The sequence below is a fragment of the Berghia stephanieae genome, chromosome 3, assembly GCF_034508935.2.
Source record: "Berghia stephanieae isolate SIO BIC M18660-M18661 chromosome 3, UCSD_Bste_1.3, whole genome shotgun sequence".
NCBI lineage: Eukaryota > Metazoa > Mollusca > Gastropoda > Nudibranchia > Aeolidiidae > Berghia > Berghia stephanieae.
The window spans coordinates 33,160,090-33,187,602 of record NC_088362.1 but is presented as its reverse complement, the minus strand read 5'-3'; the positions used below and the strand labels follow the sequence as shown (position 1 = coordinate 33,187,602).

At 34.5% G+C, this 27,513-nt stretch overlaps 1 protein-coding gene across 10 annotated transcripts in view; it reads right to left on the bottom strand.

The window, feature by feature from the left end:
- Nucleotides 1-1,987: 1,987 nt before the first annotated feature.
- The window catches only part of LOC144967562 (proto-oncogene tyrosine-protein kinase ROS-like), a 249,089-nt gene continuing 223,563 nt past the window's right edge, over nt 1,988-27,513 (bottom strand). For 5 of the 10 annotated variants that reach the window (XM_078904998.1, XM_078905000.1, XM_078905001.1 and 2 more), the window contains 12 exons: nt 26,536-26,711; nt 25,107-25,199; nt 24,470-24,599; nt 23,739-23,901; nt 18,066-18,260; nt 17,583-17,680; nt 16,909-17,106; nt 15,696-15,830; nt 14,822-14,970; nt 11,423-13,033; nt 8,043-8,116; nt 1,988-6,975 (listed from right to left, as the gene is read on the bottom strand). In XM_078904998.1, the coding sequence (XP_078761124.1) occupies nt 5,854-6,975; nt 8,043-8,116; nt 11,423-13,033; nt 14,822-14,970; nt 15,696-15,830; nt 16,909-17,106; nt 17,583-17,680; nt 18,066-18,260; nt 23,739-23,901; nt 24,470-24,599; nt 25,107-25,199; nt 26,536-26,711 (4,144 nt within the window). In that variant the 3' untranslated portion in view covers nt 1,988-5,853. The remainder of the gene's footprint in view (nt 6,976-8,042; nt 8,117-11,422; nt 13,034-14,821; nt 14,971-15,695; nt 15,831-16,908; nt 17,107-17,582; nt 17,681-18,065; nt 18,261-23,738; nt 23,902-24,469; nt 24,600-25,106; nt 25,200-26,535; nt 26,712-27,513) is intronic. The other 5 variants (XM_078904999.1, XM_078905004.1, XM_078905007.1 and 2 more) reach the window with 5 other exon arrangements.

Sequence of the window (27,513 nt, the reverse complement as noted above, 5' to 3'; positions counted from 1 at the left end):
TCTTGCAATGGAATTTGCAAATTCCTTTTTCTTGTGACATCAATTTAACTAGAAAAATATAGGTTAAGTTAAAATTTTGTTAGATCCTGGCTGGTAGACTGATTTTTTTGGATGTTTTTTTTTTCTAGTACTTTTCTTTCTTGCTTTGTCTAGCTGATACACATTTGTTCAGATCTTTATGAAACATTTTTAAACGTTCAAATTCATAAGTAAAATTAATTTCCTTTTGTGTAATAAATAATTAATTAATGAGTTCCCTAAAAAAAAAAAATATATATATATAGAATGCAAATTTTCACTCACATTTTGTGAGTGAAAATTTGCATTCTATATTAGCTCTAACCATCATTATCGAGGGGGGGGGGGGGGGGGGTATAATGGGGTCGGGAGGGGGGGGGGGGGGGGAGGGTTATTTGGCCTTTTGCGTTTTGAGCTTGAATTTGTTAGAGTGTCTGCACATTGTCATTAGATCTTTTGTTTAAGGTGCTATTGTTTCTGTAGTTGTGTAATAATATTTCCAGTTTCTCTGTCAGGCATAAATTGCATTTTCTAGCACCGCATCTGTAGGGGCTGCTTTGCCTGACGACCTCCCGGGTTATTGTTGGTGTTTTATTAGTAGTGTTTATTTGTTCCCAATAGTGCATTGCTAATTTGGTGCTTTTTGCTTTGCTTTCATGTGTTATGGAGGCTTTGTGATTGTTGTATCGTGTTTTGAATGGGGGTTCTGTGCTGCCGATGTGTTGTGCTGCGGTGTTATCAGTGGTTATGGTGGCTTTTTATCGAGCACTTTCGTACCTACAAGAACCCACCAACACTCATAAATATATATATATATATATATATATATATATTATATATTATATATATATATATATATATATATACACGAGATGTTTGTGTTAAATGCAATACTTAATCGACTCAAATAAGACATGAAATTATTCATTTTGATTTGAATCAAAACCATTGCCACATTTTTAACACCAAACATACAAATGAAATGACATAACTTTGCACTATTAAACGCTCATTTTTGTAGTTTTATGAGACAGTTAGCCGTTATTTTATCAAATAAAATATTAACATTTTAAAATCATTCTTTTTTTAAATAAAAAGTCATTAATATTATGCATGGCACAGTGGCGCCTTACCCTCACCCCTACACACAAACATACCCACATACCCACGCTTACCAACCAATTATCCACAAGTCATCCAACGACACATGAAAACACACACACACACACATCATCATCATCATCACTCTACATGTAAACCATCGTCTCAAAATGGTATTATGTCGAATTGATGTTGATGCTAAAAAGTGAATTTATAGGTTTTTAAAAAAAAAATTGGGTTAAGTTTATGTATTTTATTGAGTATAATTACAATAACTACAGCTTTAGAAAGTGCATCAACATGGGACAGCGTGGCTCAGCGGTATGGTCTTTGCTTCGTACCGAGTTCGACTACTTGCCACGCTGTGTGGCCTTGATCAAGTCACCTCGCCCTAGCTTACTTTGCAGCGCTACCCTGCCTTTGATGCCTAGACTATTCCATTCTTCCCTTGGAATAGACCCTAAATACTAATTTTCCCTTGGGGATGACTTATTTTATTTATCTTTTTGATTTACACAAAATGTTATACTTCTGAACATTTCAACTTTAAATGATTCATTTTGGCATCCGCTTCACTCCGACCTAATATCAGTTTGCTGTGGTGGGTCACATCCTACAATTTGAATTTAAAATAGTGAATTACATGATTAGCATGATGAAGGTAACAGAGACAGAAAGAAATACGAAACAATGTAAATGTAAGACTTTTAACCATTGATCAATAACAAGGGTACTAGAGCAAGTTGTATATTTTTAAACAAATAAAAAAATGCACATTATTATGTAATATTTATAAAGAATTGCAGAATCAACAAATATTATGAGGAGCATATTTTGTCTGATTTTCTCTCTCAATCAATCATCAACCTCTCTCTCTCTCTCTCTCTCTCTCTATCTCTCTCTCTCTCTCTCTCTCTCTCTCTCTCTCTCTCTCTCTCTCTCTCTCTCCCTCTCTTCTTGCTCACATTTTGATTCAACATTATAGAAACACAGTTGAAGTGAGGAAAGGCTGAAGGGTTATAATAAATTTACACTTTTCAAATTTTAATTCTCAACGATTGGTAACACGCATCTGTCTTTAAAAGTACACAGAGAGTCCAAAACATTTGATACATTGAGAAAAGAAAAATCAATAAAAAAGACAACAACAAAGACTATAATAATCCGTATTGGCTTTATAAAACTAGCAAGTGAAAAAAGGGCGTATTCTCGTCTAGAAATCAAGGAAAGACAGAATAAAGAAAGTATTTCTTACGTTTTCAACACAAACTAGCTCATTTTTGGGCTGTGGTGTGCATTGAAACAGTAAAGCCCCACACAAAGTGTGATCTTGCAGGTTTCAATATATGACAAAAATGGATTCTTTCCTACCACTTAAATAACATAGATAAAATCCAATTTCATTTATTCAAAAATACTCTGCAGTCAAAAAGTATGAAATAACTTGTTTTTAACTTTATCAGGAAAGAAAAAAAATCGAAAGTTGCTTAAAAATTAGTAAAATACTGTTTAATGATATAATAAAAATCAAGTTACAGTTGTGCTTTTGAATTTAATGGTACTTGCTTTAATGTGAATTCATATATCATCAATGCTCTTGGATCACTTGCATTTTAGAAAAAGTAATTTGAAAGCAATCATTTCAAAGAAATGGTAAGGTTAGATTTGAGCAGTAATCTTTGTTTTTGAGAAGTTAACAGCATTTTATGCAATGTTTTGCAAGTACCCCAAATGACACGTAGTCGTTGTCTCCAGTCCAGGAATTTCTTTTACCTTTTATATAAAAAGCACTCATTCCATCTCTGGGAAGTGACTTTGTGGGATTTGTCTCACAATGCACTAAACAGAAGATAGTCACTATTAATTCAATTTGAACACTCATCCAAAGCTAAAGTAATGCTGGCACCGCATTTCCATTGAAATTGACACACTCCAAGAGTTTAGAATTCTCGAAAAATCAATAATTTTTGTAGTTGGCTGAAGAATAGTTTTGAGCCCGAATGGTTTCTTGTGAAATATTTTGTTCCTATCTTTAAAGCGGTTGTATTCATTTCAAATTAGTTTCCACGCTCCTTTGCTTATACACATGTAGCAGCTTCGTATTTAAATTCAAAGTCATACGCAAGAGGAGAAGATTTACAAGGAAAATAAATATCATCTCCTAAATAACAAAGCTCACAGACAAACACACCCCCCCCTCCCCTCACACACACGCTCATATGACTGTATCACTCCCAGAAAATGAAATGAGCAGGGATTTATGAAATCCAAATCGTCACGTGGCGCGGCATAGAGGACGGTAAAAGCCCTACCAGTAGCACCAACCAACCAACAAGAAATTGACTTTTCTTCCATCAACAAATGACAAATACAAAATAAAAAGTTATCCAAATATCTCTTCTCGGATTCGTCCATTGCTCACAAATGTACATAATATACAATATCTAAAAATTGTATAAACAATAACTGTAGGAACTTTTATAAGTCAAATCCAAACTCTTCTTTTTCTCTTTACTTAATACAAATATGTGACCCATTGTCTCAAATTGGTAATATGATAGGGGGTTTAGATGCAGAGATGGTTGATTTTATAGACAAGGATATTAGACTTCAGAGAAAAATGACAGTTTCTTAAGCAATGAAAAACTACAAATTCATATATGTATTTTTTTATATTCAAGTCACTTTCCGACATCTGGTAAATCCCGGCATAATACCGTTTTGACGTCGTGGGACACATATTATATTTATTTTTACAACTTTAAGGTTTATCATGTGTGATTGTAATGCTAAGCCTTGTTCACAAAAGGTCTATCATAAATGTTTGTCACAAGGGACATCAGTTCATGGCGACAATGTTTTCAAACTTTTCAAGTCGTAGTTTTAAAACAGGCTGGAGTACCCCTTCCCTCACCCCACCCCCTTATTCTATAACATATTATAATCCTTCAACAAATTAACATCGACTTGTTGCAACCCTTCACTCTCCAAACTCTTGGCATTATGTACAGATATCCTCCATCAAATTATACAGTATTTACATAATATCAGTAGATCAAATACTTTAAACTATTTGTGACTTAACGTGGACTGTCAATATATGAGCAATGGTAAAACATAACAATGTCATGATATGACGACATTAATTAAAAATGAATATTCATACCAGATCTATTAGACCCTATGTGTAGCCTTCGTGTACTTTTAGCCTGACACTAGGACTTGACTTTTGACATCACTTATAGATTAGTATACTATTGATAACACCTCATTATTTACTTTCTTTTGGTGGCCGTTGCCTTGTAATTTGTCGTAATATTTTGGACTGTATCAGGCTATGAGTTTACGAAGGCAAAATCCTATGCCCGATTCATATTGCCTAAAGTTATCAACCCCTGACTTCCTAGGTATCAAATCAAGTCTACACCTTGATATAAAATTCGTCATTTTAAATCAGAAATGTGCGTATTACAACTCTTGAGGTGACCCCCCCCCCCACCCACCAAAAAAAAAAGAAAAAAAAAAGAAGAAATATAGATCAAAGCCATGCTTTCAGTCTTGCATCCCCTCTTGGTGAAAAAAATCTTCCACACACACAAAGATGGCACATTTTAGATAGCAAACATTTAAATTTAAATGTATTGCACGAGAGAAATCTCACAAAACCCTGTCCGACTCTTGAAGCATTTTTGTTGTAAAATATCAAACTTGAAACATATTATGTATTTCATACCAACATATTAGCTTAAAGCATTTTGAAGGACAACATGATTTTAGAGAACATTCATCAATGGTGTTAAATGTAAAGATGGTTTAACATTATAATACAGGGTTGATGAAACACATTATGATTCAATGGAATTTTCATTTCCGTTTAAACGGTACGAGAGAAACTCGTGCCTCATCTTCATTTACAGCCTGTTTTTCTCCCTCCAATCTTTAATCATTAGTTTTCTTTTCATATTTCCATCCTGACCAATCCAAACGTTGTACTTGTTTTGTACTTTGATTAGTTTCACTTGCTCAATATTCAGTAGCAATAAATAAACCCATATCGACTGAACAAAAAGTACCATTTATCTAGTAATCTCAATTCTTGTGAAATGAAACAAATTATTTTGACATCTTGGGACCCAGGGACTTTTATCACTGACAAAATTAAAGTAATTTAACAAGGCGGCAATTGAGTAAATTGATACAGGTATATCTCATCTGCAAAGGCCTATTTCACCATTTTTTTCATAGGAACACCCAGTGATGAATTGATTACCTTTATATCCGTCTTATGTGGGACTTCAATCTTTACAGAATAAAACAATTTCATATCAAACACAGTGTATGAAGAAGATTGATGTTATTAATAAAATTAGATATTTAAAGATATACCATTTATTTAAGGAACAATTACTTCATTTCATATTATGTTATCAAGTGCTTTGTTATGTTCATCGATTGCAGTGAACAATCTGTCATGCATAATAACAATGTATTTTCAATATTGCTATTGATTTACTTCCTGGTCTAACCCAACACATGAGGTAATTTTTCATTATTTAAAAAAAAATACAGTAATTAATCAAATTGTTGAACCTCTCCCCATCTGTAGAGAAAAAAAAATATATAGTAACACACACACACACACACACACACACACACACACACACACACCCACACATCCACATGTGGTTGTATATATACCAAAAAAAAACATAAACCATAGAACAAACCAAAGCACTATACTAAACTGACATGGCCATGACTAAAGCTAGAGTAATCTGGGTTGCCTTCAGGATATACCTGATGCCTCGATCTTGAGGGGCCTGGCTGATGTTGCCCATAGTTGCTATTATATGAATGTTGACTAGATGCCATGTCACCCTGACTATCTGAGTCAAAGAACACGTCGTCTGGATTACTGGCCCACTGGTCTTGACTGACCGAGAGCGACAATTTTGAATTATGAGTCGTGTTGGAAAGGTCCACGCAGAGTGGTTGTTCTTGGCAGAACGATGAACACAAGCCTGGTTTGGCGTAATGGTGATAATTTGAGCTACTCTCTCGACTCCTGTTGCTGTTGTTACTGCTGTGCCGATGGCGATGGTGAGTGGGAACGGGACCATAGCCATAGACACCATTGTTATTATAGTGATTATTATTACATTCAAGAGATGTATAACGAGGATCGGAATTTGTGTCAGATTCTGGAAATTGTCTGTAAGAAGCGGGACTAGAATACAAATCTTGATCTGAAAATTTCCGACGAGGGGATTTCATCATGGTTGCTGAAAATGAGGGTGAGTTGTAGTGATAGTCTGTGTATCTTCCTCCAGAAGAGTCTGTGGAATTATGTCGCCTGGCGTCACAAACCTCGGCATAAATTGGATAGTCATTGGCAGATGTAGCGGCTAGTCTAGAAGTGTGGTCAGACGAGTAGTTTGGATTGTCTACACTATAAATGTCAGTGGCATTCATATGGGCTGGTTGCCCTTTGCTCACAATGTGTCCATATGGAAGTTCGTCTTCCTGTTCTTCATCATGTGCCACAAGAGAGTATGCTGGATTAGATGGATGGTAACCTTTGTGATTGACATGAACTGGAGTGAATGCTGAACCATTGCCTGACACCAATGGCTTTCCTTGAGAGTCGAGTAAGTGCCTCAACTCTGGAGCATAGTTAATGAGATCAAGGTAACGGTTACCCCCCTTGGCTCCTCGAGGCTCGAGATAACCATGCCTGTCGTAATCACCAGCTGCGGGGAAATTGGTGTGGTGGTATGGAGAGCTGGAAATAGGTGAGTACTGCTTGGAATCAGAATGGTTTCGTTTTCTTTTGATCTTGGTGAGGTCAACAACCTGCTGAATAAGGAATGTCAGATGTTAATTTGAAGAGACAACAATGTTGGTGTTCTCATTCTTGTACAATATTAGATATTAACTTAAATTCATTCGTTCCAAATAAAGCCCTCCAATATGATTATTTCAAAGAAAGTAATCTTATATAAGTTGTCACCCCCATTTTAGCCGCATCTGCTTGTTGATTTTTATTTTTAAAAATATACAGTCACTCTACCTAATAGCAAATGTCTGGTAACACCAAATAATATAGGCAGACATGACTATGGCATGAAAAGCATTGCCCAAATATCAGCTTAATAAGTAAGTGCCGATTCGATTATTTAAAATGAATCATGTTTGTAATTCAAACAAAGACGAAAGTGAGAAAAAAGTGGAGATGTTAATAGAGGATGTATGATCTCACAAAATAGAAAACAAATATAAGGAGATATTGAACGTCAATAACAAAAATGAGAAAAATGACTATTGTCATATCGGCTTCCCTTTATCGAAACAAATGAGTTTTACTGGTAAAACAACTGCTACAAATGGAGTATATATATATATATATATATATATATATATATATATATATATATATATATATATATATATATATATATATATATATATATATATATATATATGTATATATATATATATACACACACACACACACATATATATATTTTCGTGTTAAAAAATAATATGAGGTATGTTTGGAAAAAAAATATATATACAATTGCACAAGGTAATGTAATGTTCACATTGTAACCAAACTGCATCGACTTTATATAATATATTTTTTAACACGAAAATTATCAATTTTGATGATGGGGAAGCATTATATGTCAACAACTTTTTGAATTTAAAATATTTGTCAAATCTTGTCATTACTAATTTTCGTTTGTTTATGGATTTTAAGTTCCAGTCAGAGTATTTGAAACACTTACCATGATGAAGATAGATGTAGGAGACTGTTTCTTTAAAACTAATTAAATGCACGATTCTAAAACAGTGTGTCAAATCTTTATTTAAGGCCACAAAGTGTTTATTCCACAGTCATTCAATATTAATAGGTAAAATACCTTGTCAGTTGTGCCTAATAAGTCGCTGAGCCTCTTTGCCTTGTCTGATTGAGTTACCCGAACGGATCCACCCCCTGATGGTAAGGAAACAGAAATTAAAACCGTATTACATATAAATAAAATACAAGGACAAAAGACATATAATAAGAAACGGATTCATTCATAAAGGTTTGAATGTATTACATGTTTAAAAAATAATATTTCTTAATTATCAAATTAAAAAAAATACATAGCCATACATTCAAAGATAGATGCAGTGTATAATGAAAGGATTACATTCGAAAAAGAAATCTTCTCCTCATGCAAAAAAAAGTGATTGGAATACTGAAGTTAGAATTAAAGGACAATCTTCATTTAAGTAAAAAAACCCATCATATTAAGTTGAAGCATCTAAATTCTTTCTTTTTTCCCCCTTATTTAGCAGTTAATATTTTTTAGACAACCTAAAATCAAAACCGTTGATTTGATCTAGGTTAAATATAATCTCATATATTGGAACTGTTTGATTGGTATCAACCAAAATATTGTGAATGACACCTTAGACATTTTACACCAAAGACAACCCATGTGGGGACTGCAGGCAATATAATGGGTAAAGTATAAGGCAATCATCAAAAGTGTTTTGCTAAAGAAGAAGAATAAATATGTAAAATCAAGAATCAAGACCCAAGACGCATGAAATAACATTCACCACTTGGTTGAGGAAAAAAAATCAATATCTGCTACTGGCCAATGTTTCTACCAAATCATACACCATGTGGTATGGCACGCAGTATATTTTAGTCCGCACATGCCAATTGTTTTCACCTCGTAAAACCTACAAATAAAGATTGGCAAATCTAACACAGTTTTTTCTTAATAGGGAATAAAATGACAAGGAAAACTATAAGTATTAAAATGTTATAACAAAATATTAAAATCGATATTAACAAAACAACATAAAGTTGGAAAATTAGAAGAAATAGAATAAATCCATTAAGTTACGTCCAACATTACCTTGAATACCTGTTGTTGTTATTGGTATTTTCAAAACTATTGAGTGAAAAATTAAATTTACAAGCAATACTCATATAGTTTTTAACCTACGCGCACATATCAACAGGTCTCGATAGTCAAACGTAATTGTGGGCTTGATTTAACATTGTTGTAATGGATACTTTTTATGTTAGTTTGAGAGTGTTTCCATTACAACAATAAGCCCCTATCAGTTTGGGTTTTTAGATATGCAAATCAGTACACGTCACTTTTAACCTTTCTATTCCCCGATCCATTATTTACACAAATCTTTTTCATCAGTATAAATCTTTTCACGTATATATTTGTACATAGTAAATATTTAAGGACCCCGATTAGTGCAAAAACATTTTTAGTAAAAGGATATAAAGTTCAAAACTTATTATGAGCACATATTTCATGCATTTACTGAGAACAAATAAACACTACCAACTCTGACAAAGTTAGACATAAAATGTTACTGAAATCTTTTTGAAACAATTGTTTAATTACGTGTCAGAAACAAAATAAATGTGTAAAATCATTTGATAGAAACAGACAGCGATTTTATAATCGTTACCATTATAAAATACGATTCATTCATCGAAAAGAATGGCTATAAAAAATTAAAACTCTCGATTGAAAATTAACATTGTGTACTACTTTTTAAAAAAAACCAACGAAATATTATTATTGTGGATACAACTTGCAGAATTTGAACGGGCTTTAAAAAAAAAGATGAACACCAGAGAAAATGTAATTGAATGAAGAGAAAAAATACTATAGTGAGGAGAGAAATACGTGGACAACATTTACCCTAAATATTTCAGCCATCTCTTTACAGGTTTGAAAAAAAAATTACTGAATCAATTTGTCTTACTGAATCAATTTGTCTTATACGAATAAGCTACATCTTTTGGATTGGCTATATCCAAACAGTTTTCCACTTTGGTGAGTATAAAAACTATAAAATAAAGTCTTCCTTATTGTCATTTTACCATGTATTAATAACATATAAAATGCAGCACACTCTATTATTTTATTCAACTAGACTTATCAAATATTTGAACAGGAGATGATTCAGTTAACATCAAGTCAATTATCTTTGTGAACGCAATTCGTTTTATGATATGTATCAATGTGACTAATCAATTTTTTCCCAACTGTTTAGATACATGCAAAGAATATAACCAACCTATTGCTGTTATCAATGTATCAGTTTAATAGCATAAAAAAAACAAAACCGGAAGGTGTTCCGCCTTGAACATCACTGAATAATTCATTGGAAAATTAAAACACAGAAAGAAAGGTAGGAAAAAATGCAATTTCATGTCGTCACAAAGCACTTTTTTTGTTTTTTTTGTTTGTTTGTTGCTTTAGGTCTCTTCCAACACAATTGAGGTTATATGAGAGACCGCTGAAACAAAAAAACAAGCAATCTAACAAAAATAGTACAAATGTCAATCAAAATCATAACCTAAAGATATCATAAGCTAAATTATAAATAACCAAGAACAAACAGGCAGAGGATTTACAGGAAAAAAAATATCCCCTGTCAAAAATACAATCACAAACCAAAGAAGCAGGATAGGCTAGTAAAGAGAAGAAGAAACGACATCACTATCGGATCGTACACCCATGCGAACATCATAGGTATATGATTCAAGGGTGATGCTCCCATCCAACCACCCGCTCACAAAGCACTGTACAACGTTGAATATCTAGAGCATTGTGAAAAATTAGAAACGAATGAACTGCAAGAATGACATATTTATACAAGGTACTAGCTCATTTTTTTTCAAATGAATATCAACATCATTTCGGAATCAAAAAATAATTTTAAGTGCTCATATATAACACATTCGACCATAAAGCCAACCAAGCAAAAATCTGTCTTGTTCCACTGGATGACATCCAGCCACCCCCCAAATTAATGGTCTTAGAATTTTTTATTGGAAAAATCTCTTTCATTATTGATTGAACGAAAAAAAGCACTGCCCATTTATTTCCGGCTTCATCATAAATAAGTTTAAATGACACTCATGAAATATCATGACATGCATCTAATACCTATGTTAAGTGTAAAATGTAAAATATATGAGTGAGTTTATATTCTGGAGCTATATATCGTGGCATCTAGAGAAAAGACCTATTATTTTATTATATGGAGTATTGAAAAAGGAAATAAGAAAGTTAGGACATAAAAAACATGAGAAGTTTAACATCAATACACATTTTATGATATATAGATAAACACCGGGGATATTAGATGACTATAAGCGGCGCAGAGATTAATAATGAATACCAACACTGTGTTTATGAAGAGATCTAGACACTCAATTACAGACAACAGGCCAACACAGTTGAAAACCATCAATACAATCTACCTGTTATGGTTTGGCATTTTGGGGTAAATAGACCCCTGGTTTCCGCTACTTCCTCGCTCTCTTCCTCCTCTTCGTCTTCGCTCATCCAGAATCCGAGTTCTCTGTTCGCTGCCTCATCAGTGAAAGCAATGTTAGTGAGACCCAACGTTTTATCATTGTTTTGATTTAATTGATGTGAGAATAAAGATGAACGTTTTCTGTGCTGTTGACCTGATGAGCTGTTTCTATGTTTAAGGTGTTTGCTATTTTTTGCATGAGTCTTTGTTGTTTTGTTAATGAAGTGAGTTCTTATATCACGTGTTTCACTTTTATCACACAGTAGTTTGGCATGCCAGGATAAATTTGTGTCCGAATAATCATGGGACGGAGAATCACAGTTCACAGAGCTACCACCTGACGCAGATAAATGGACAGAAGTTTTCTGTTTTCTTTTGCGAGACATCGCTTGTTTTGACACTTTTGACTTAAAGTTGCAAGATACGTTATTCAAATTATTTTTCCTCTGCAATCTTTTAGCTTTGTACGACGAATATGTCCAACTATTTGATCGACAAAAACTACAGCTTTTATTAGTATAACTGACAGATAGTGATTTGGATTTCCTGAAATTAGAGAGAGATGGACTCCATATTCCTTCATCAGGAGAATGCTGGTCTTGATTGAGTACAGGAGATGAGTTGACCGACCTTAAACGTGATTTGTATTCCTTAAAACATGAGGGACATTTATCTTCATTATCTGATGCAGACGAAAGGATGCCCGAATAGTTTGGATTGCCATCCATTGCTAACATCCTTGGGTCATTGTTGTTGTTGTTGTTGTTGTTATTATTAATATTGATACTGTTTCCGTTGTTCATGGTTTCGTAATCACGAGAGTCATCGTCAATAACTGCATTCATAGACATATACATCTCACTAAAATCGCTTCTTTTTTTACGACTTTTTGGTAATAATGTTTTAAGGGTTTTATTCCTCTTCTTCAATTTACGTGGCCTACTTTGAGAGAACAAATGTAATTTTTTATTTCTTTCATTTTTTCCAGGGATATTGGGATCATTTTGACAAGTGTAATTGTTACATTGTGAATGATATTTGTCATAACCTGATTGGACACTAAAATCTCCTGATTCAGTAAATGCTATGCTGTGTTGATCTGTGGGGGACGTAGATGGAAGTAAGTATTCATGAGTTTGAACATTTAGATCAAGGAATTCTTGACCAAAATTGGAAAACTGGTACAATGATGCCAGATCTGCTGATGAGCTGTTAAATGAAATTGAATGGTTTTGGTTGACTGAGTGCGAGTTTTCCATGTCATAAGGTAAAGTTCTTTGAATTCTGTGATTGGCCGTTTCCCATGGCTTTGAATATAATTCTGGCATGCCCCATGGCTGTGAATAATAAACTCTATGATAAACATGATTGTTATTTTGTAATATCGGATTGATGATTGGTATCTCTGGTAAGGGTCTTTGAGTACTTGTACGATTAGAATTAAGTGTGGGAGATATCGGTGTCAAGTTTAGATGAGGGTGAGGAGGATGATGAGGGTGTTGGCTGTGATGGTTATGAAGTTGAGGAGTAGGGTGGTGATTCATGCAGGGATTGGCTGTGGAAGGGAGAAAAATAAAACAAAACAAAACAACATGCAGCATGCAACCAAGGAACAAGGTGGAAGCAACGGGTATTATGAAACTAAATCAAATGCAAATAACAAAGAATAATAATGCTTGGGAGTTTTCTGAGCTAGGGTAAAAAATAGCCTTAAAAGATATGTAAACAATTATCACACAGCTTTTAATAAACTCGGAAAAAATAAACATGGTAATAGCAAATAAAATCATGTAAGCGCTCGCGAGCTATATAAATTACAAAAATAAAAGGAAAAAATAAAAGCTATAATTAACAAAAGCTACAAAGTATCTTGATAATTAAGAAATGATGTATAAAAGGATAAAAATTCCACTGCTTGCGATGTAAGGACAACAAAATATATACAAATGAAAAAAGGATGTCGATAAAAAAAGTTTTGACTGACAACCAATATTTGATGGCAAATTAAAACGAAGGGTTTCAAGACAATAGAGGAGGAATGAACTTTTACAAAAAAAAAACCAAAACAAACAGAAAGAACAAAAAAACAAAAACAACAACAAATAAACAAACAAACAACAAAACAAAAAACAAACAAAAAAACACCACAAAGACACAAACAACAACAACCCGAAATCTAATAAAACTCGACAAAATACAAATGCGATTTTGATACTAAAATCAGAATAGAAGCCAGGGTTAAATAAAATAAAATGAACTAAACAGAATTGAAATATTTGTGGTGTGTTTTTATCTGTTCTTATTGCATTTTCAAATAATGTAAATGTCATGACTGGCTTCGACACAAAACCGTTATATTTTTTTATCATATGATTTGTGCAAAATGATAAATAAATAGCCTCCATTTGACATAATTTAAAACATCAATTACAATTGGCCTATTCAAAAGTTGCAGTTTTATAATTTTTTGTTATGTTTGGTTACAATATGCAGTTGTGAAATTAGGACAAGTTAACATAAAGTTATTTATATTGCATTATCAAGTTGTAAATTATTATGGTGAAATCGCACCTATTGCTTGTCTTAAAGAGCAATTTTATTCGTTCTGAAATAGTGATACATCCATATCAATCTGTACAAAAATATTCCCTATATAGATAATATAGGTTCATAATGTAGCAAAAGGGGGCACAAGACTGAAAACAGCAAAAAAGGCGGGTGTAAAGTTGAATGGGAAGGTAGGGTATGAAAACTATGATGAAAATGAAAGGATGGGATCGGATGGTTGTACATGAAATTTTCGATGACAATGTAAGAATAAAGTTGTGGTGTGTTGCATTAATGAGCATCAACTCCAATATTGTAGACCTTTGCTCATGTTGTAAACTATTTAGAAATATGATATATTGAAAGTGTTAGCGCTGTATTTCATTTCTAACCAAATATGTGTGATAGATGAATCAATGTAGTAAATTGAAATGAGAGGACATTAAGATAAACAGATACAAACTTTGGATGCTATTTGATGGTAAAGGTTATCTTAAATTATCTAATCATGTAAAGATCGATGTATTGAGTTTTCATTAAAAAATCAATATTTATCTGGAAAGTAAAATCATGGCAAAGTAATTAAAAATAAAATAAACCGACAATAGCCCCAATACCAAATATGTGTTAAAAAGCTCAATATTTGACATAATTAATGACTTTAAAATGCATATGGCATTGTATACAAAATTTTGAAAAACGTGATTTAAACGATCATAAAGCAGAAAAAAAATAAATAAAAGCGTGTTTTGTAAGCAAAGTAGAAAGGATTTGATAGAAGAATGTTCGTGCTTACCATCAACTGATAAGGGTGAAAGACGTGCTATTTCTTCAAATGTCATGTGTAGACATTTCTCTTCGAACTCTTCCAGAGTACTTAATATATCAGCAAAACAAGGACGCTCTTCAGCATCAAAACTCCAACACTTTCTCATTAATGAATACCTGTAGATTGTAATAAGATAAGAATAAAACTTCAGCTACACAAAAATACATTGAAACTTCAACATTACTCAGACGCAATCTTTTATAATATGGGCTGTAATTCAAAATAACATTTGATATGAATATGAAGAGTCTTGGTTTAGAGATAATCTAAGGTATTTAAATGAAAATAATTTTACATAACTCTTAAAATTCTTGTTTTGATACCTTTAACATAATATATCATTTTCATATGGGACAAGGTCATGGGATTATATCAATTGTTAACAGAGAAATGATAAAAATAAAAAATACAGGGTCTATTCTATCTTTATTTTATCATGGAGTATAAATAATTACCATTTAGCCTTATTTCATGTGTAAGTTTTCAATTCCTGTACATAAACAAACAATTAAAAAAACAATAACAAAAAAACCAAAACCAAAAACAAAACAAAACAAAAAAAAAAAAAAAAAGAAAGGAAAAAGCCAAAAGCCAAAACAAAAAGAAAAAAAAAGCACGAAAAAAAGCAACAAAACAACAAAACAAACCCAACAACCAAAAGAAAAAAACAACAACGGCAAACAAGAAGCACAAAAAAAGAGCAAACACCCCCCCCCCAACACACACACACACACACACACACACACACACACACACACACACACACACACAGACAAACAAACACAAGTTGAGGCGATTGATTTAAAGAACAAAAAAACGAAACAAAACAATTTCTTCTTACATTTCATCTGCACACCGCTCTGGCCTTTCTAATTTCCCTCCAGCCCTGACAAAGTGCAACACTTCTATATTTGTGCGGGCTGGATATGGCTGCTGGCCTAGAGTGATTACTTCCCACATCATCACACCAAACGCCCTGAGGGATGACATTAAAACAAAGATATTCTTTATCAGCAATTTATCACTAAAATATTGTTCGAATCAAATCTGGGCAAGCCGTAAAGGAAAAAAAAAAATAGAATATGGACAAATGTAAAAGAGCATACATTCTCTGTTATGGTACCCATTATTAAATCTAAAGTTACTAGATAGTATTTGTCTCTACGATAGGAGCTGAATGATGAATGACTGTAATATTCTCAATTATAATAGACATATCAAGAACAATACTGATTGTTCATCTTCTGTAAATCAAACAACTCACATCTAGGATAAAGGTATATATATATATATTATATATATATATATATATATATATATATATAATATATATATATATATATATATATATATATATTAATATATATTATTACCACAATGTTTGAGACAGTCTACATTAATGTTTCAGGCTTAATTTGCCATCGTCAGGACTGAGTTGTTTTGTTGACTGTTGTTGTTTCTTGAAGTGGTTCCGGTTTAAAGTTGCTTAACAAGAATTTACGCCGATGGGGACACTTTCCGTACATCTCACTTTTCATGTTGAGTGTGGCTTCATGAGGGTGTTTGATTATAGTATATTTCTCTTCCAGGCATAAGCTACATTGTTTTGATGTTGGTGTGTATCCTGTTGCTATATATATAGGCTATATATATATATATATATATATATATATATATATATATATATATATATATATATATATATATATATATATATATATATAAAGGAGGAAATATATAAGGGAGGAAATTTTTTTAAATCTCGTGACTCTGACTATCATTATCATTTCCAAATTAAGACATTTGGCTCCATATCAATTTATAAAACATACCACATAAACGGTATTACGTAAGGTGACTTCGATGCTGAAAATCTACTTGTCATTGTAAACAGTGAAACTTGGGTTCAGTCTTTATACTATATCGTGGGCAATGGATACAGTTTCTGAATGTGACAAAGACTAATAACGCACATTTCTCATTTTGGCTTTAAAATCACTTTTGACATTTGGTTTGAGGCGGTAGGTCAGCATTATCCAGGGGAACGAACTTACCAGATATCAGACTGGGTTGTAAAGAAACCATCGACTAATGACTCTGGGGACATCCACCGGACAGGCAATAATCCTTCCCCTTCTTTCCTGTAATAGTCGTTCTTATAAATATCCCTGGCCAAGCCGAAATCCCCGATCTTGACAATCATATCACTTGGAGACTTGGAGGACACCAAACAGTTACGGGCAGCCAAATCCCTGGATAATCATTTAAATTAGAATTATATAAATTTATCGTCATTGCCATTAACATTAAGCAAAGTTTATACATTAAGATAGATTTAATAGCTAATATTGTCTCTGTGTCAAAATTCAACATTTTATTTCGACCACGTGAATAGGTTAAAATGAGTGCATGCTGGTGCTACCTGCTACCACAGCAACACGTAATTCTTAAAAGTTTATACAGTGCAATTATTATACAACCAGAGAGTCATACAACTTATCTTGTTTAAGAGGTCCCTAAGTTAAAAGGGGATCTGGTCATAAAAATAATTCAAGATTTTTGTTCTATCACCAGCCATCACGATTTTAATTTCACTTTTTATCCATGCAGTTGTGGACGATAAGGTATGTGACTGACGATAAATAATATAAATGAGACTCATTTTTTCAAAATCCTCACTCAATTTATAAAATTCAGATTTTGTTCCAATCTGTAAATCACTACCTACCTGTGGACAAAATGCATATCTTCCAAATATTTACAACCTCTGGCCACATGGACACAAATCTTGACGAGTTCTGGAAGCATCAGTTTCGCAGGCGTGGTCTAGAACAAAATAAATAAATAAATAAATACATACATAATCCAACAGCTAAGAAAAAAAGGCCAACACTCCTCTTACCCTTAAAGTATGTAAAATAAAATAAACTTTTTAAATAATTCATAATTTCTACAGACTTTTCTATTAGTTTTTTATAAACAACACAGTGTATTTGTTTGTTTTGTTTTTTTTTAAATACGAAGAATCAACAATCAAATATTATATATATCAATGAAAAGACCAATTGAAAATTTTAAAATTCAGTATACTGATACCTTAAAATCAGGATTACAAATTAAATATGAATTATTCTTCGAAAATATGACAATCCTTATTTCATAAACCTTACCTTATAAAAGTTGACAAAACAAATAAACCACTAAAACTTACCGACGTGGCTCTACAGCTCCTTATAAATGACAATAAATCTCCGCCTTCCATAAGTTCCATAATAATAAACTGAGGGTCATTGTCCAAGCAGACACCAAGAAGACTAAGTATATGATCGTGCTGGAAATTTTTCATCAACAAAGCCTCTTTTAAGAACTCCTGTTTTTCTTGATCTGATGCACTTTTTCGTAAAGTCTGAGACGACACACAAAGGAGAGATTTTTAAAATATTTTCCATTTAGAATACTCTTAATTTGTAAAAATATAGTGGTATGGTAGGTAATTGGTTTTAGGGTTTATTTAGTGTTAAATAGATGAGAAGCTTTGAAATGGAGAAAATCAGTCATTTCAGAATAAGTAAAAATACTTAAACACTATGTAAACAGGAAAGTGAGTGGAGCAGGCACTTATGTTGGTAACAACAAGATATGAAGTGAATAGAAAAGTGCCAGAAGACAATAGAGAATGAAAATTTTTCGCGGCGGTGGTGGGGTTTGAACCTGCGACCTTATTGGTACGACAACTCCGCCTGGCAGGTGAGAGCGTGGCTCTACCGTGTGAGCTATCAACGAACACAAAAATATTCGTTTCAAACTCAAAGTCATTACTAGATCCTCTCTCACCCACTTATTGAGACCGCCGATTCGTTCGTACACCACCATCGCGAATAATTTTGACCAGCAGTTAAGCTTAATAGCCAATATTCTCAACACAAACATATAACATAGAAACGATTGAGACATTGAGTATGCTCCGGTGTATGGGGTGAATTTTTAATTCAGAAAAGTGAGTGGAGCAGGCACTTATGTTGGTAACAACAAGATATGAAGTGAATAGAAAAGTGCCAGAAGACAATAGAGAATGAAAATTTTTCGCGGCGGTGGTGGGGTTTGAACCTGCGACCTTATTGGTACGACAACTCCGCCTGGCAGGTGAGAGCGTGGCTCTACCGTGTGAGCTATCAACGAACACAAAAATATTCGTTTCAAACTCAAAGTCATTACTAGATCCCTCTCTCACCCACTTATTGAGACCGCCGATTCGTTCGTACACCACCATCGCGAATAATTTTGACCAGCAGTTAAGCTTAATAGCCAATATTCTCAACACAAACATATAACATAGAAACGATTGAGACATTGAGTATGCTCCGGTGTATGGGGTGAATTTTTAATTCAGAAAAGTGAGTGGAGCAGGCACTTATGTTGGTAACAACAAGATATGAAGTGAATAGAAAAGTGCCAGAAGACAATAGAGAATGAAAATTTTTCGCGGCGGTGGTGGGGTTTGAACCTGCGACCTTATTGGTACGACAACTCCGCCTGGCAGGTGAGAGCGTGGCTCTACCGTGTGAGCTATCAACGAACACAAAAATATTCGTTTCAAACTCAAAGTCATTACTAGATCCCTCTCTCACCCACTTATTGAGACCGCCGATTCGTTCGTACACCACCATCGCGAATAATTTTGACCAGCAGTTAAGCTTAATAGCCAATATTCTCAACACAAACATATAACATAGAAACGATTGAGACATTGAGTATGCTCCGGTGTATGGGGTGAATTTTTAATTCAGAAAAGTGAGTGGAGCAGGCACTTATGTTGGTAACAACAAGATATGAAGTGAATAGAAAAGTGCCAGAAGACAATAGAGAATGAAAATTTTTCGCGGCGGTGGTGGGGTTTGAACCTGCGACCTTATTGGTACGACAACTCCGCCTGGCAGGTGAGAGCGTGGCTCTACCGTGTGAGCTATCAACGAACACAAAAATATTCGTTTCAAACTCAAAGTCATTACTAGATCCCTCTCTCACCCACTTATTGAGACCGCCGATTCGTTCGTACACCACCATCGCGAATAATTTTGACCAGCAGTTAAGCTTAATAGCCAATATTCTCAACACAAACATATAACATAGAAACGATTGAGACATTGAGTATGCTCCGGTGTATGGGGTGAATTTTTAATTCAGAAAAGTGAGTGGAGCAGGCACTTATGTTGGTAACAACAAGATATGAAGTGAATAGAAAAGTGCCAGAAGACAATAGAGAATGAAAATTTTTCGCGGCGGTGGTGGGGTTTGAACCTGCGACCTTATTGGTACGACAACTCCGCCTGGCAGGTGAGAGCGTGGCTCTACCGTGTGAGCTATCAACGAACACAAAAATATTCGTTTCAAACTCAAAGTCATTACTAGATCCCTCTCTCACCCACTTATTGAGACCGCCGATTCGTTCGTACACCACCATCGCGAATAATTTTGACCAGCAGTTAAGCTTAATAGCCAATATTCTCAACACAAACATATAACATAGAAACGATTGAGACATTGAGTATGCTCCGGTGTATGGGGTGAATTTTTAATTCAGAAAAGTGAGTGGAGCAGGCACTTATGTTGGTAACAACAAGATATGAAGTGAATAGAAAAGTGCCAGAAGACAATAGAGAATGAAAATTTTTCGCGGCGGTGGTGGGGTTTGAACCTGCGACCTTATTGGTACGACAACTCCGCCTGGCAGGTGAGAGCGTGGCTCTACCGTGTGAGCTATCAACGAACACAAAAATATTCGTTTCAAACTCAAAGTCATTACTAGATCCCTCTCTCACCCACTTATTGAGACCGCCGATTCGTTCGTACACCACCATCGCGAATAATTTTGACCAGCAGTTAAGCTTAATAGCCAATATTCTCAACACAAACATATAACATAGAAACGATTGAGACATTGAGTATGCTCCGGTGTATGGGGTGAATTTTTAATTCAGAAAAGTGAGTGGAGCAGGCACTTATGTTGGTAACAACAAGATATGAAGTGAATAGAAAAGTGCCAGAAGACAATAGAGAATGAAAATTTTTCGCGGCGGTGGTGGGGTTTGAACCTGCGACCTTATTGGTACGACAACTCCGCCTGGCAGGTGAGAGCGTGGCTCTACCGTGTGAGCTATCAACGAACACAAAAATATTCGTTTCAAACTCAAAGTCATTACTAGATCCCTCTCTCACCCACTTATTGAGACCGCCGATTCGTTCGTACACCACCATCGCGAATAATTTTGACCAGCAGTTAAGCTTAATAGCCAATATTCTCAACACAAACATATAACATAGAAACGATTGAGACATTGAGTATGCTCCGGTGTATGGGGTGAATTTTTAATTCAGAAAAGTGAGTGGAGCAGGCACTTATGTTGGTAACAACAAGATATGAAGTGAATAGAAAAGTGCCAGAAGACAATAGAGAATGAAAATTTTTCGCGGCGGTGGTGGGGTTTGAACCTGCGACCTTATTGGTACGACAACTCCGCCTGGCAGGTGAGAGCGTGGCTCTACCGTGTGAGCTATCAACGAACACAAAAATATTCGTTTCAAACTCAAAGTCATTACTAGATCCCTCTCTCACCCACTTATTGAGACCGCCGATTCGTTCGTACACCACCATCGCGAATAATTTTGACCAGCAGTTAAGCTTAATAGCCAATATTCTCAACACAAACATATAACATAGAAACGATTGAGACATTGAGTATGCTCCGGTGTATGGGGTGAATTTTTAATTCAGAAAAGTGAGTGGAGCAGGCACTTATGTTGGTAACAACAAGATATGAAGTGAATAGAAAAGTGCCAGAAGACAATAGAGAATGAAAATTTTTCGCGGCGGTGGTGGGTTTGAACCTGCGACCTTATTGGTACGACAACTCCGCCTGGCAGGTGAGAGCGTGGCTCTACCGTGTGAGCTATCAACGAACACAAAAATATTCGTTTCAAACTCAAAGTCATTACTAGATCCCTCTCTCACCCACTTATTGAGACCGCCGATTCGTTCGTACACCACCATCGCGAATAATTTTGACCAGCAGTTAAGCTTAATAGCCAATATTCTCAACACAAACATATAACATAGAAACGATTGAGACATTGAGTATGCTCCGGTGTATGGGGTGAATTTTTAATTCAGAAAAGTGAGTGGAGCAGGCACTTATGTTGGTAACAACAAGATATGAAGTGAATAGAAAAGTGCCAGAAGACAATAGAGAATGAAAATTTTTCGCGGCGGTGGTGGGGTTTGAACCTGCGACCTTATTGGTAGGACAACTCCGCCTGGCAGGTGAGAGCGTGGCTCTACCGTGTGAGCTATCAACGAACACAAAAATATTCGTTTCAAACTCAAAGTCATCACTAGATCCCTCTCTCACCCACTTATTGAGACCGCCGATTCGTTCGTACACCACCATCGCGAATAATTTTGACCAGCAGTTAAGCTTAATAGCCAATATTCTCAACACAAACATATAACATAGAAACGATTGAGACATTGAGTATGCTCCGGTGTATGGGGTGAATTTTTAATTCAGAAAAGTGAGTGGAGCAGGCACTTATGTTGGTAACAACAAGATATGAAGTGAATAGAAAAGTGCCAGAAGACAATAGAGAATGAAAATTTTTCGCGGCGGTGGTGGGGTTTGAACCTGCGACCTTATTGGTACGACAACTCCGCCTGGCAGGTGAGAACGAATCGGCGGTCTCAAGAAGTGGGTGAGAGAGGGATCTAGTAATGACTTTGAGTTTGAAACGAATATGTTTGTGTTCGTTGATAGCTCACACGGTAGAGCCACGCTCTCACCTGCCAGGCGGAGTTGTCGTACCAATAAGGTCGCAGGTTCAAACCCCACCACCGCCGCGAAAAATTTTCATTCTCTATTGTCTTCTGGCACTTTTCTATTCACTTCATATCTTGTTGTTACCAACATAAGTGCCTGCTCCACTCACTTTTCTGAATTAAAAATTCACCCCATACACCGGAGCATACTCAATGTCTCAATCGTTTCTATGTTATATGTTTGTGTTGAGAATATTGGCTATTAAGCTTAACTGCTGGTCAAAATTATTCGCGATGGTGGTGTACGAACGAATCGGCGGTCTCAATAAGTGGGTGAGAGAGGGATCTAGTAATGACTTTGAGTTTGAAACGAATATTTTTGTGTTCGTTGATAGCTCACACGGTAGAGCCACGCTCTCACCTGCCAGGCGGAGTTGTCGTACCAATAAGGTCGCAGGTTCAAACCCCACCACCGCCGCGAAAAATTTTCATTCTCTATTGTCTTCTGGCACTTTTCTATTCACTTCATATCTTGTTGTTACCAACATAAGTGCCTGCTCCACTCACTTTTCTGAATTAAAAATTCACCCCATACACCGGAGCATACTCAATGTCTCAATCGTTTCTATGTTATATGTTTGTGTTGAGAATATTGGCTATTAAGCTTAACTGCTGGTCAAAATTATTCGCGATGGTGGTGTACGAACGAATCGGCGGTCTCAATAAGTGGGTGAGAGAGGGATCTAGTAATGACTTTGAGTTTGAAACGAATATTTTTGTGTTCGTTGATAGCTCACACGGTAGAGCCACGCTCTCACCTGCCAGGCGGAGTTGTCGTACCAATAAGGTCGCAGGTTCAAACCCCACCACCGCCGCGAAAAATTTTCATTCTCTATTGTCTTCTGGCACTTTTCTATTCACTTCATATCTTGTATGTAAACAGGCAAACTTTGTGCAATATTATTCTTGCAATGAACCTGTTTTTTTTAACCACGATGGTAGTATTCAGTATGCAGTATTCTATAGTATTCTATGATGAAACCAAAATTTATAAAAATGATCGCAATGTCTCACCTTTACAGCACATTTTGTTTCTCCTGATTCATCTCCAAGGATGTTCTTAGCAAATCCTTCGAAGACCTCGCCAAAGGCGCCACTACCCAGAAAAGTGTGCAAGACCAACTGACTTCTACTGAAATGTGGCAGCTTAGCAATCTCTTCATCTGTGCATTGGATGCTGAATTAGGAAGGGAAGGGGAATCAGGGTACTAAATTGTCATCACTTGTATTCAGAAAAGTGAGTGGAGCAGGCACTATTGTTATAAGAAATGAACTGAATAAAGAAATGATAGAGGACAATGGAGGATAAAAACATTTTGCAGGGATGAGAATTTAAAACTTGGAATCCAGATTCGATATCATCGCTGGAAAACGTTTTTATTCTCTATTCTCATCTGGCACTATATAAATATTATATATATATATATATATATATATATATATATATATATATATATATATATATATATATATATATATATTATATATATATATGACGAATAGATTTTTGTTGAGTTTTTAAATCATTCAAAGTTTTGTCATTGAGCAGCGGATTAACCAGTTCAACTCGCGAGTTCTCAGGTTTGAGAGTTTTTGCCAAGATGATGGTCATTTATATCCATCGATATTTGAAGGACGAGATTTCTAGTCAAACGTTTAAATAGGAGTTTTTCCAGAGTACCACAGTGGACTGGTAAATAATCTTTTTTTAAAAAAAACTTTCAATCATTGGGTTGTTATATTACCTGATAGCATAGAGTGTGTTGCTTTGTTGGAAAGTTGTGTGTGGCAGTTCCCTAAGTGTAGCCAGCTCATTGTCTGGACCCCTGATGATAAACTGATGTGTCTTGATCTTCACAAATCGTTTACAAAGAACTGTGGAAAAATTGAAACAAATATTAATATATCTTTATATTAAACCTTCAGAGATCATCTGTTCTCATATTTTTTTCTCACAGGAAAGATTTTCAAAGGAAGCAATGCTTACTTTATTTCCTTTTATAATGACACGCTGGTATGGCCTTTGCTTTGAGAACAGAGATTAACACATATCTTCAGAGGTAAGTGACACTGAGCAAGGCAATCTTCCCTAGCCCAACATTGTTGCGCCGTGCGGCAGCAAGTGCCTGGGCCATTTCATAATAAAAATAAACAAAAAAGAAAACAAAACAAAACAAATTTTTAAAAAATACAATAAAAACAAAGAGGGAAAGGAAAGAAAAAAGCTCGGGAAGCAATAACAATAATAATAAAAAACAAATAAAAAACACCAACCTCCCCCCCCCCCCTAAACAATAGCAAACATAAATAAATAAAACAATAACCCTAAATACACCACTAATTAATATTTAGTTATCAGTTGGTTTAATTTTTTGATCTTACATAGAATGATGATGAGCACTAACAATCCGAGGAGTAAAATACTGCCGACAATGATGCCAATAGTGACCTTTGTGGTTAAGGAACCGTTCAGGGCTGTCAATGAAAGAATAAGATATATGATTATATCGTTTTAAAAAATCTTCACAAGTGTGAAATTGAGATCATTATTAAGAATTTATAAGAATACATTAAGGTACACAAGAAAATAATGATCTCGGTACACTATTTTATCTATGTCTCACTCTCGCTATATAAAAAAAATAACTATTAATTATATCCATCCAAAACTTGGATCAGAAAGTTTAGAAACAATTCTTGGCGTGTATATTTTATGTACCATTATATTTCTATCATCATACTAATGATGTAATATCTTAATTATCACATTTCTTTTCGAATAATGATATGATTTTTAGTGTTTACATTGCTTTGAAATATTTTTTTTTGTGGTGTTGCAGACGATACAAAGATTATAGTACACTGAACTCATACATTCTACAATAATATTCACTTTTCAAATGGTCTACAACATGCATTTGATTTATGTTTCAATGTAAAGTATTAATATAGAAAAATATCCATGATTTAAATTTACGATACTCTTATCAAATTACTTTCCGTTGTCCCTAGAAGATGGAGTTACTGATATTTGATTTGTTATATGAAATTGGAAAGCGTGCAACAAAATGATGGGATAATATAAGAACTTATAAGTCTGGATAAAACATTTATGTATAATCGCTCGTTCGACCATTAGAATACGGAATGCATTGAGCCTTATATAAAAGAATCATTAGTATTGAAAGTGTACGAGGGAGTCCCAAAAATTAGCATCATATTTATTCTAAGAAGGTTAGAATTTCTTGACTACAGTTCGATATAAGAATCGTGGATTATAGGTTATAGATGGTAATGTCTGAAGGATAGACTTTCTGATTTTTTCATATTCAATATTACTTTACTAAGGACCATTTAGATTTTGCTCAGATGCAAACAACATAGCAAAATGTTGGGATCTATGTCAGAAAGAACATTTGAAATTGAACAAAGATGCAAAATCAGATTATTTCAGGTGTTGTTAGACAGAATTATTATGGAATTTACTATGACGATATACTTGTTTGCTATGCTGTACATGGTTTCAATCTTATGAATATGCATTATATATATTTGTTATCTTTATACCTGATGTGTGGTTTGGGCTTTGGGTTGTTCGCTTCATGTCAAGTAAGATATTGTTGTAACAATGATACATTTAGTGAATATTCTACCATTACGTTGATTACTATAATTTATGCATTACTAATTATATTAAGGCATTCAAGTTATCCTTTTGCCCTTACACGTGTTAGTTAGGTGTTTCAAAAATTATCTTTTTTTGAATATAAAATAATTGCAAAAGAAACACAGGAGAACAAGCTGTTATTACCTTTACCAAAAGAGGCCATGAATAGAGTACTGTTATCGCTAAACAGTCCTTGTCCTAGAGAGTTAGCAGCTGCAACCCGGAAGTAATAATGTCCCTGGCTCATGACAGACTCTTCCACCAACCACCGCTCTTTGGAGCCATTATAGGCTGTAAGCCACTTATTTTTATTATGGTCCCTGTTGATGAAAGATGACAATATAGAAGTTAAGTAAACTTGGGTCTGTTTCGAGAATCTAGAAATTAGAAAAGCTGTCTTTTTATAAACATTAAAAATATAGCATTGTTTGCGTTTTGTGATAATTTTCTATTCCCATTAAAATTTGGCGGATGAAAAGATAGGAAATAGAAATGTTTCAAGCATTAAATTCATTTGAGATAAGTTGTCTTATAGCGACATATTACATAAACTATGACTAAAAGACATATTATCAGGTGTTCCAAACTTGTTGAAACATGAGAAAAATATAATAAAGTTATTTAATTTCAAATTGAAGAGCATCACACTAGAACGGAACTTAGAACAAATTATTCAGTTTTCAGATTTTTGTAATGAAATAATCTTTTGATTAACCGTTTTGCCATTATCAACGATGTTGCAACAGACACATAGAAGGCAAAATATCAATGGTATGCATTTAAGTAAAATACTTGCCAATTCTACCTGCATGATCAATTGTATCAACGCACAAAACTGATTGTAACATTTAACGTTTTAAGCCTGTTAAAGAGAATCTAAGGTGAACTTTTACCTAAAACCAACAACAAAGAGCGAGGTGATGTCATCTTCATTTATTCAATATCGAAAATAAGTTTGTATCTGTATTTGTAAAGATTTATATAAATTCCTTCTTGGTGTCTGTTCACGACAGCCATGACAAGGACTAAACATCTTTTCTACACAGCATTTATTTAAAAAATAAAACAAATAAATCTGCTCATTTAAGTACTTTCATCAGGTTCGGGAGGTTGGAATCTGAA